Source organism: Cavia porcellus, unplaced genomic scaffold (genome assembly GCF_034190915.1).
Source record: "Cavia porcellus strain 051 isolate PalLab524CR breed Dunkin Hartley unplaced genomic scaffold, mCavPor4.1 scaffold_3, whole genome shotgun sequence".
Taxonomy (NCBI): Eukaryota; Metazoa; Chordata; class Mammalia; order Rodentia; family Caviidae; genus Cavia; species Cavia porcellus.
This window is the reverse complement of record NW_026947486.1, coordinates 37,856,743-37,867,513: the sequence shown is the minus strand read 5'-3', so window position 1 is coordinate 37,867,513 and position 10,771 is coordinate 37,856,743. Positions and strand designations below refer to the sequence as shown.

General features: G+C 43.7%; 2 protein-coding genes across 4 annotated transcripts; both read left to right on the top strand.

Moving 5' to 3' along the window:
* The first annotated feature begins 4,238 nt into the window (after window positions 1-4,238).
* On the top strand, window positions 4,239-7,988 carry Il2rg (interleukin 2 receptor subunit gamma). 2 transcript variants are annotated; one of them, XM_003470951.5, is made up of 8 exons: window positions 4,239-4,436; window positions 4,628-4,781; window positions 4,997-5,181; window positions 5,387-5,529; window positions 6,121-6,283; window positions 6,753-6,849; window positions 7,096-7,165; window positions 7,494-7,988. In XM_003470951.5, the coding sequence occupies exons 1-8, from the start codon at window positions 4,241-4,243 to the stop codon at window positions 7,653-7,655; spliced, it is 1,170 nt and encodes a 389-aa protein (XP_003470999.3). In that variant the 5' UTR covers window positions 4,239-4,240; the 3' UTR covers window positions 7,656-7,988. The 2 variants fall into 2 exon arrangements, with proteins under 2 accessions (XP_003470999.3, XP_013009205.1); XM_013153751.3 differs by having other exon boundaries at window positions 4,280-4,464.
* A 133-nt stretch (window positions 7,989-8,121) lies between these two features.
* On the top strand, window positions 8,122-10,715 carry CUNHXorf65 (chromosome unknown CXorf65 homolog). 2 transcript variants are annotated; one of them, XM_063246045.1, is made up of 6 exons: window positions 8,122-8,551; window positions 8,673-8,759; window positions 8,959-9,093; window positions 9,414-9,482; window positions 9,843-9,949; window positions 10,111-10,715. In XM_063246045.1, the coding sequence occupies exons 1-6, from the start codon at window positions 8,527-8,529 to the stop codon at window positions 10,216-10,218; spliced, it is 531 nt and encodes a 176-aa protein (XP_063102115.1). In that variant the 5' UTR covers window positions 8,122-8,526; the 3' UTR covers window positions 10,219-10,715. The 2 variants fall into 2 exon arrangements, with proteins under 2 accessions (XP_063102115.1, XP_063102114.1); XM_063246044.1 differs by having other exon boundaries at window positions 9,843-10,715.
* The last annotated feature ends 56 nt before the right edge of the window (window positions 10,716-10,771 follow it).

Here is a 10,771-nt window from a genome sequence, read left to right as displayed (position 1 = left end):
TGTGCTGTAAAGTGCTGTAAAGTGGTGTACCACCACACCTGGCTAAGGAGTCTTTCTTGATTTCAGAGACAATATTGTCTCTAATACGGTATTGTCTTTTAGAGAAAAAACAGCCAGAGTGCCATAAGAAAAGTAACAATGACTGGGAATAGTGGCACATGCCTGTAATCCCAGCATTTGGGAGGCTGAGGCAAGAGAATCCCATTGAATTTGATCCCAGAGTGTACTACATAGTGCGACCCTGTTTCAAGAAATCAAAAAAGCTATAGTGGAATATTACTCAGAAAAAAAAATCAAAAAAGCAGTAATAGTGATAAGCCACAATAATAAAATTAATAAGGGTTGGGGATGTATCTCAGGGTAGAGTCCTTGCTTTGGGAGATCCTAGGTTCTATCTCCAGCACCTCCTCCCCCCCCCCACAGTATTAAAAATAATAGTAACAGCCTGGCATGGTGGCAAATGTCTGTAACCTCAGCACTTTGGGAGATCAAGGCAGGAGGATGCAAATTCAAACCCAGCCGGTGCAATTTAGCGACTTAGGTGAAAGTTTGTCTCAAAAAATGTTTTTAGAGTATGGCAGGGATGCTGGGAATGTAGCTCATTGCAAAGAACTTGGGTTCAATCTCCAGTACCACAAAAAAAATTGAATCATCACAATTGGGAAAAAAGTTCTGGTTGGGGAAAAAAACCATATTGGTGGTGGAAATATTTGAGCTAAATCTGAAGGACTTGCTTTTACTTTATTTATTTTGTGATACTGGGAATGAGCCTAACTCTCTCTACAATTGAATTAAATCCTCCACTCTTTTTAAACCTTTTTTTAAAACCTTGAGACAGGATCTCGCTAAATTGCCCGGCCTTGGACTTTTAGTCTTCCTACATTAACCTTCTGAGTACCTGGAAATACCTTGCCTATGAAGGACTATTTTTTTTCAAATAAAAAGACAATTCCTTTAGAGGAAATTTGGGCTCAAAACAATGTTGAGCACAAGGTACAGAGAGTTTCTACATACTTACTCTCTCCACACCTGCATAACATTGATAACATCCTACCCAAGCTTGATACATTTTTATAGTTGATGATTCTCAGCTTTGCACAGTGGCATTAGTGCAGCCAATATGCAAGGTGTGGTTATTGCTAAGGAACTTACTTACCAGAAAGTCAAAAAATAGGGGGTTTATTGCTGTTTTTTTTTTTAAATTGTTTTAGGTGTTGAGGATAGACCTAGAGTCTTTCATTCTCACTAGCAATGAACAATTTTTTCTGGTGCTCCATAATCTTGCCAGTTTGAGTGTTGAACTTTATCCGGAAGGGCATGAGTAGCTTTTGAAGACTTTAAGTCTGGATAATGGTCTCTTTGCAGTAAGTTGAATGGTGGCCCCCAAGAAGGAAAATCCACACAGAATCTGTGGCAAAAGGATCTTAGCCATAATTAAAATTAGAATTCACCAAGTGTAGTAACACATGCCTATAATCCCAGCTACTTGAGAGGCTGAGGCAGGAGGATCTAAAGTTCAAGAACACCCTGAGCAATTTAGTGAGACCCTGTCTCGAAATTAAAGATAAATAAATAAAAAAGGACTAAAAATAAAGCTCTGTGGTGAGCCCTTGCCTCACATATACAAGGTCCTGGACTTGATCCCCAGCACTGAAAAAAAAGTACAAGAGAAGGTTAAAGGAGGCACAGAGAAGGGATGATATGAAGGTAGAAGCAGAAATTGAAGTTATTTGTCTACAAGACAAACAATGCCAAGGACTGTCAACAGCTACTAGAAGCTGGGAGAGAGGGGTATGAAACAAACTCTTAAAGCAGTTTGATTGGGGCTGGGGATGTAGGTCAGTGGTAGGGCTCTTGCTTAGCACATGCAAATCCTGGAGGATGGAGTTTTTTTTTTTTGGAGACAGGGTCTCACTGTGCAGTTCAGGCTGTTCTTTTTTTTTTTTTTTTTTTTGTCTTTTTCATTTTTATCGGTACCGGGGATCGAACTCACGACTGCCTGCTTGCAAGGCAGGTGCTTATGCTGCTGAGCTAAATCCCCAGCCCCTCAGGCTGTTCTTGAACTCACAGCAATCCTTCTGTCTCAGTCTCCCAAGTACTGGGATTACAGGCATTGCATCACCATACTTGGCTTGGGTGGAGATTTATATACATCACCTTGATTTTAGCCTTCTGGCCTCAAGAACTGTGAGAAAATAAATTTCTGTTTTAGAGTTTGGAGTAATTTGTTATGGCAGCCCTAGCAACCTAATAAATTCTAAGCTGTATAATCCTGTTTCCTGAACCCCATCTTCTTTTCTTCTGCCTAATGTCCTACCTCCTTATCAGTCTTGTATAATTATACTTTGTTTAATTTTAGTTTTTGAGACAGGGTATTGCTGTGTAGTTCTTGAACTCACAATGTAACCCAGACAGGCCTCAAACTTGTGGTAATCCTCCTGTCTCAGCCTCCTGAGTGCTAGAACTTCAGGCATGTACCACCACACTTGGCTCATTCTTTTAAGAGTATGTTCAAAAAGCAGGTCTTCAGCAAAATTTTCCTCTAAATTACTCACTTCTCCATCTTGGTAAATTTAGTTACTTCCCCTTCTGTATTCATATACTTTGTACTATCTTCACATTTATGCCATAAAATTTACACTATATGGTATTATTTATGTCTTCCCCACTTATCTATGAGCTTCAAGAATGATAATGGCATCTTGTCTGTATATTTTCAAAATATAAGCTCTCTTTTAATATAAGCATATTCTTAAAGACTCAATAAATATTTTCTGGATAAATAATTTCTGTGGTGATACATGTCTGTGATTCCAGCACTTACGAGGCTGAAGCAGGAGTCTCATGAGTTCAAGGCCAGTCTTGGCAAGTTAGTGAAACCATGGCTTAAAAACCAAACAAGGGGCTGGGGATTTAGCTCAATGGCATAAGTGTCTGCCTGGCATGTACGAAGTTGTGAGTTCGATCCCCTGTACAAAAACAAAAAACACTGAACAAGAGATCTGGGTATGGTGGTGCACACCTGTAATTCCAGCATTTGTGAGGCTGAGGCAGGAGGATCATTGCAAATTTCAGACCTGCCTGAGCTACACAGTGAGCTCAAGGCCAGCCTGAACTGCATAGGGATACCTTGTCTGAAAAAGACAAAAATCAAAACAAAACAAACAAAATAAAACATCTCAAAATATTGGGAGGCAAACAATTTCTATAAATAGATTCTTTTCTCTAACCAGCTCCTGTGTTTAGGAGAAAATAAGTATGGCCATAGATTGAAGATTAGATTAGAGAGCAAAAGACCTTCAGAAAGGAAGACCAGTGACTGGGTTCTAGTAATAATTATGATTGAAAGTAATGAAAAGCTGATTCAGCACAGCAGCTGTGGGAATGGAAAAGAGGAAACTGCTGGATTGAAGAGGGTGTTAGGGAGGACACTCAAGTTTCAAGTCTGGGTGATTGAGAGAGTGATACTATTAACTAAGATAGGGAAGACAGAAAGAAAAGCTGATTTGGGGGAAGATGGGGAGTTTGAAACTAGTATTATGGTTTTTTCATTTCTAAGTCAGATCTCCTCACTTACTGCTACACAGATCCAGCTCCAGCAGTAGCTATGCGTGGGTATTCTGGTTCTAACTAGGTTATGGAAAGATAGCTATATACGTGCCCATAGGAGCCACAACAGTATTTTCCATCTTTCTAGCACAGTATAGCTTTGACAGAGATTTAAGGGTGACTAAGTAAAGAAGGCTCATAGCATAGGATGGGGGTGGTGTTAGAGCCTCCACTATAAAAGACAATGATTTAGATAGCAGGTGTGGTGGCACATGCCTATAATCCCAGCATTTGGTAGGCTGAGGCAAAAGGATTGCTGCAAGTTTAAGGTCACTTGAGCTACAGAGTGAGTTTAAGGCCAGCTTGAACTACATAGTGAGACCCTGTCTCAAAAAACTAATAAAAAGAAAAAAAAACCAATAAAAAGATAAATAAATAAAAATTTTAAAAAGATAATGATTTAGAGAAGATTGTTGGGAGTGATGGTAGTTGAGGTGAGCAAATGTCTCCTAGGATCTAGGTGCTCTGAGGATCCTTGAGTCTGTGACACTTGTATACTCTCCTTAGTCTCTACTTAACTCCCACCTAATCTCCCAGAGGACTTAGCCTGTGTCACTGAACACATTTGCCACACCCTCTGTAAAACCCTGGTTTGTAAGGTTCTTTCCACCGGAAGCTATGACAGAAGGAAATGTGTGGGTGGGGAGGGCTAGAGGGTGAGGCGCCCAGGTTCCTGACACAGACTACACCCAGGGAACAAAGACCAAGCGCCATGTTGAAGCCCTCATTGCCACTGAGCTCCCTCTTATTCCTGCAGCTGCCTCTGCTGGGGGTGGGGCTGAACTCAACGGTCCTCAAGCCCAGTGGAAATGAAGACACCACAGCTGGTGGGGAATCTGGGACTGGAGAGGGTTGGTGAGGAGGCTATGGGAAGGGACCATATGGAAATCCGGAGCCTGGCCTTCACAACAATTCAGGGAGAATTGAAGAGTAGACCTGGGAGGGCCAGGGAAAAGGATCCCTGCCTCACACTATTTCTTCTTTTTTCCTCTCCCACTTTATTTTCTCCCCAACCTAGATTCCTTTTCGACCTCTGAGACCCTTGAGTCTCTTAACATTTCCACCCTGCCCCTCCCAGAAGTTCAGTGCTTTGTGTTCAATGGCGAGTACATGAATTGCACTTGGAATAGCAGCTCTGAACCCCAGCCTACCAACCTGACTCTGCAATATGGGTATGAGAAGGGAAGAGGGGATTGTGCAGGGGAGGAAGAGGAGGGGTGGATGAGAGAGGTTCCAAGGAGACCAAGAAAGAGGATAACCAACCTCCAGGCATCTTTCAATTTTCTCATGGGGTATAAGTCAGTTCCGATCAGATGAGGTTAGGCCATGAACATATGCAGTACCCAAATCTGCCCCACTATTCCTCTTCCTTCCAATCTTTCTCCAGGTACAAGAACTCTGATAATTATAAAGTCCAGGAGTGTGGTCATTATAAGTTCTCAAAAGAGATCACATCTGGCTGTTGGCTGCCAAAAAGCGAGATCCGTCTCTATGAAACATTTGTTGTCCGGCTCCAGGACCCACGAGAACCCAGGAGGCAGATGGAACAGAAGCTAAAACTTCAGAATCTGGGTAATCTGGAAAGAAGTGGCCAAGTGGTCAGGGCTACTGAGGGGCATTAGAGTCAGTGGAGTAGTGTTCTTTCTCCACTGTGGTATACAGAAAGGAAGAGGTAGGGGATCAGGATGCAGAAGGGAAGAGGGGTGAGGAGAACTACTTTTAAGATCTGGACTTGTCTAGGCCAGGGGAATGACTGCACATGCACACATGTCTCCAGTGATCCCCTGGGCTCCAGAGAATCTAACACTTCGCAACCTGAGTGAATCCCAGCTAGAGCTGAGCTGGAAAAACAGATATGCCTTGGACCACTGTTTGCAGCATTTGGTGCAGTATCGGAGCGACTGGGATAGCAACTGGACTGTGAGTGACTGGGAACATGAATGCAGCAGTTAAATCCAAACAGATGGGGTCAAAGCATTCCTCAGTCAGACAGAAGGACCTTAGACCAAGCTCCTGGTTTTTTTTGCCTCCCAACTGCTCTGCTCCTCTACCCTCTACTCTCTTCCAACTCCTTTCACTATCATTGTTAGTGAATTCCCTGTCCAGACACTTCCTGAGACCAGGCAGAGAAGTAAACAAATGCAAACCATTAAGGGGATCTGGAGATGAGGCATTAGATTTAAGTCAGTGTAAAGGGAAGCATGGCTTGAACTGTTGAGAGGAGGGAAAAGTCAGAGGGAGGGAAGAGGATGGGGACAAAAATGAATGAAGATTTGTTATGTACACATACAAATCCCCCATGATGAATGTGACCATTATGTGCTGCAAATATGTATTAATAGAAATAAATTTTTTTAAAAAGAAAGGAGGGGAGAAACAGGTTTCTTTGGAACTGGGAAGAGCCAGAACTTGAAAGAACCAGGTGACACTGAATTATAGGTGAGAGTGTATTTTTTAATTTTCCTTTTGTTTATATACACTGACCTTTTCCTTACCTTCCTTCTTTCCAAGGAACAACAAGTGGATCACAAACAGAGCTTCTCCCTTCCTAGTGTGGATGGGCAGAAACTGTACACATTCCGGGTCCGGAGCCGCTTTAATCCACTCTGTGGAAGTGCTCAGCATTGGAGTAAATGGAGCCACCCAGTCTATTGGGGAAGCAATATTTCAAAGGGTAAAACGGACCAAATACATGATCCCAATCCATGAGCCCAGCACCTCAACCTTTCTAACACCATCATTTTTGTTCTACCTCCCTATTCCTAATCCCCTAAACATGCTGCCTCCTCTCCCTTTCCTGTTTGACCTCAGTTCCTAGGATGTGGGATTTTTCTCTGTAGGCTTGAGTTATGTGTTGTCAAGTAGGGGGAGTGGATTGAAAAGGAGGCCAAAGGGTGCTCAAAGGGGATATGGAATGTGTGTGATTTCTCTCCAGCATTCCAGAGAGCCTGCATGGCGAAGATGGCCTTGGAACCAGACTAACCACTCTGATTCTGTTTCCAAATCTGTAAAATGTAGATAATGATTGTTCCTCTGTAGTGAAAATCAAGTAGAGGGAGTGTGTTTCACATTGATGCCTAGTACCCTCGTCATGGTGGGGAGACACAAAGTAAGGTTCTTTTTCCTTTCCTTTTTTTCTATAGAGAATCCTTGGCTGTTTATAACGAAAGCTGTGCTTATCCCTGTTGGCTCCATGGGATTGATTATTAGTCTCTTCTTTGTGTATTGCTGGCTGGAACGGTGAGATTTAAGAAAGCTCAAAAACATGAAGTAGGGTGATTGGGAAGAGTGATGGAAGATGATTTGAGGATCCTCAGGGATAGAGGGCAAGACACTAAGGAATGAGGGATCATCCAAGAAGGTGTGGTGATAGGAGGAAGCTACAGGCACAAAAAACACAGAACCCCATCATTTCAGATGGCAAGACTAGAAGGGTAACAAAAGAGCTTTAACTTAAGCATTCCTGTTCCCTCTTTCTCCTATCAGGACAATGCCTCGAATTCCCACCCTCAAGAACCTAGAGGATCTGATCACTGAATACCATGGGAATTTTTCGGTGAGAACACTATCAAATATATTACAGTCCGTCAATTGCCAATTGCTGGCCAGCAAGATAGATGTTAGTGGGGGAGGGGTTGCAGTAAACAGTGGTGGGGGGCCTGCACTAAGTGTCAAGATGTGGCCTACCAAATAAGGGGTGGATGACAGAGAGACACACAGAAAAATGAATTACGGGTTGTGGGAGACAGATGAAAACGGTAGTATTGAAGGCCCATCTGTAATCATAGTAGTTGCAGACATCTTGGGAGCTTCTCTGGCACAGAGCATAAATATTTTGCTTCCTGCCCCTAGTTGATCTTTGACCTGTGGATTTCTGTCTTTAGGCCTGGAGTGGTGTGTCTAAGGGACTGGCTGAGAGTCTGCAACCAGACTACAATGAACGGCTCTGTCATGTCAGTGAGGTCCCCCCAAAAGGAGAGGCCCCAGGGAGGGGCCTGGGGACTTCTTTGGTCAGCCCTACAGGGTTCCTCCATGTTACACCTTGAAGTCCAAAACCTGAGCCCCAGTTTCCTGACAAAAACTCAACATCCCATAGCACTATGTGTTACTAACTCCCTTTCATTCATCCCTCCCTTCCGATGAAATGTTCAATGTGCATCCCATCCTTTAGCTAATGTTGGATTTGATGCCCCATGTAATTGCCCTTTTATTCAGTATCCCCCACTTGAGAAATGCCCTATGCAAGTTTCTTATCTTCCCCAGTCTGACCTTTCCTTTTTACAGGCTTCTTTCTTCCTCCTTCCCTTCCTTGTACCACCTATCCTTCAATTGTTCCAGAATCAATGAGAAATAAAATTTCTGTTGAGAATCATCAAGAATGTCTGTCATGGGGATGGGGAGCAAGGGAAATATGGGGAGCAAGGATGGTGGGAATCATGGTGTGAGGGCAGGGAAAAGAAGTAGAGTCATGTTGTAGAAGTGATAATACTACAAATTAACTAAAAAGGAATATTGTCTTGGAAACTGAATTTTCTTCAGTAAGTTTCTGCAGTCATTCCAGGTCCAGTTTAGTTTTGTATTTAGAGGCCGCCCATGCCATATCCAACACATCTTTTACAGATCCCACCCAACTTCTCTCTTTAGCCTTACTCCATCTTCTGCAACAAGTATCACTTCTGACCTCACAATCCCTCACCTGGGTCTCAGGCCCCACCCCAGAGATGCTGGTTATCCACAACTGCCAATAGCTTTGTCCTATCTGCCTGGTCTGGGCCTTCTCAGCCTGTGAGATCCATCTGCCCCTCCAGTCTCTTAACCCTACAGGCCCACTTGCCCTTACCCCCAAGGTGCTCTAGAACACCCTTTTTCCACAAAACTCACAGGGTGCTTTCTGAAGAGCGAGATGATCTTGAGACCATGTTTATCGTCATCAAATATGGAGGTGAGGGGCAGCACAGAGCTGGAGGTCTGGGAATGGGTGTGGGGAGGCATAAGGGCAATGGAGATCACAGAGATGGTGTGACTATAGAAGGGCTCATACGCCCCATCCTATCTCTTCTCAGATAACCAGCAGTTTCTGGTTAATACCAATTGCTCTGTCCTCCTATTGATGCATTATATTCGCTCTAAAGTGGGCTTGCATAAACGAGGTGAGGAGTTTGGGGAGGGGATTAATGACCCAGGTCAGAAGCAGTAAAGTCATGTTTAGTAGTTAAACCCTTCTCCTGACAAGAAGAGAGTTCCTCGTATCCCTACAGCTTCCTCCAACGCAGTCTGGAGGATCCTGGGTCTCCTTTACTCTCATTGTGTGTCCTCAACTGCCCCAATTATCCTGTGGCCTTCCTCCAGACATCATCGATTTGTGTGATGAATCGGGGACACTGAAGATGTTTTTCATGACGAAGATCCATGGAGAATATGCCAGCAAATTCCTTACAGCTCGAAACACCTACTACGTTTGTAAGGTGGAGCGTGGGGCACCAGGTAAAGGTTTGAGAGTATTCCCTAGATACAGCAAGGCCCTGAAGATGGATGAAGAGCTTTGTCCTTAAAATAGAATACCTTTCATCAGATCCAAATTGATAATTTCTAAGAAGGCTAAGGCAGGGCATTGCCTCTATGACAGAAAGTTAGGTTCATACCCTCCCCTTCTTAGTGTCCACAATTTCCCTTTATGTTCATATCTAAGAGAAAAAAATAAGGCAAACCAACTCAAGGCAGTGTTGGAGTCCTGAAATCTTGGACTTCATAAGGGTGTAGACTAGGTGACAAGGGTTGGGGATATTACACTGTAATGTTCACAGGAACCAGAATTGAGAATTCCTACAGAGCTATTGTGCCCCTCCTGAAGAATCCAGAACCGGAACTGGTTGGTAAGGAGTATGGTGGGAGAGGGAAGAATATGGAGAGTGTGCTACATAGCTGTATGATGGAAAATTTATGGTGAGAGTAGTGTATTATGGTAGGTGGAATCACAGAAGCCTAGAAAAAGGAGACAGGGTGTAGGTCCACTTTCGGAGGGATGTTTAGTTAAATCCAGGTAGAGTGTGCATGTGGCAAACCCCTTCACCCCATTTCTTTACCATCCTTTCTGTGTATCTCTCCCTATTACCATCCTAACTTTTAACATCTTAGGCCAGGTTACTCCATCTGACCATCTGAATGGTGGGAGGATCAGTATGGGTAGGGTCTCAATCCCTAGCAGGTGTAGGTGCCTTTTTTTCCGTTCCTAGATGTCCTACGAACACAATGTGATATCTTAGAGAGGAACCGAGTGAAGATGCTTAAAATCCTAGAAGCCAAGAAGGTTGCTGCAATTGAATCCACTGTGAACCTTCCAGTAAGAGCGCTCAAATGTGGCTTGTCCTCTTTCCACCAGCAAACTGGATATTCCCCACTTCTGCCTAAGGAATTGAATTTCCTTTTCGAATGCATGCCTTCTTTTGTCCTTCATTACTTTCCCCACAGGACCTCTTTGTTTATCTTACTTTTCCTTTCTAGTCCAAATCTGGAAAACTGGAAGAACATGCACCCGCTCCCTCTCCTCGAAAGGGCCAGCACTATAAGACCAGAGTAGATTTTCACGGTCGGAGGGATAGACATCGATAACTCAATAAAGTGACCAAGTGAGAACAGATTCTGGGTATGAGATTCCTGGAATTTAATGTGTTCCTTTTTCTTTTTTTCTTTGGGTATTGGGGTTTGAGCTCTACCACTGAGCTACATCCCCAACTCTTTTTGAGACAAGGTCTTGCTAAATTGCTCAGGGGCTGGAATTTGTGATCCTCTTGCCTCAGCCTCTCAAGTAGCTGAGGTTACAGGCGGGCACCATCGAGCCTGACTCTTGGAAGTTCCTTTTCTGAGAAAGACTCCTCACTATCTGCATTAAGTTTAAGTATGCCTCAGGCACTGGTGAGACTCAAGGGTAGATGGAGTGGAAGGAGAGGGATAGTGAGCACAAGGGTTAGGGTGGGGAGAAAGACTTTAAAGTCTAGTAGAGTCTTTGAGGGATGAAGAAGCAGGTACAGTCTTCTCACACTAGCCTACCTCACTTTAGGAGGCCTCCTCTCTACTGAGGCTAGGGATAGGTGTCTTTCCCTACACTCTCCAATGCCTCCCAGGCTGAAATTCCCCCATCCTCATCTCTCTGCCTCAGGGCAGT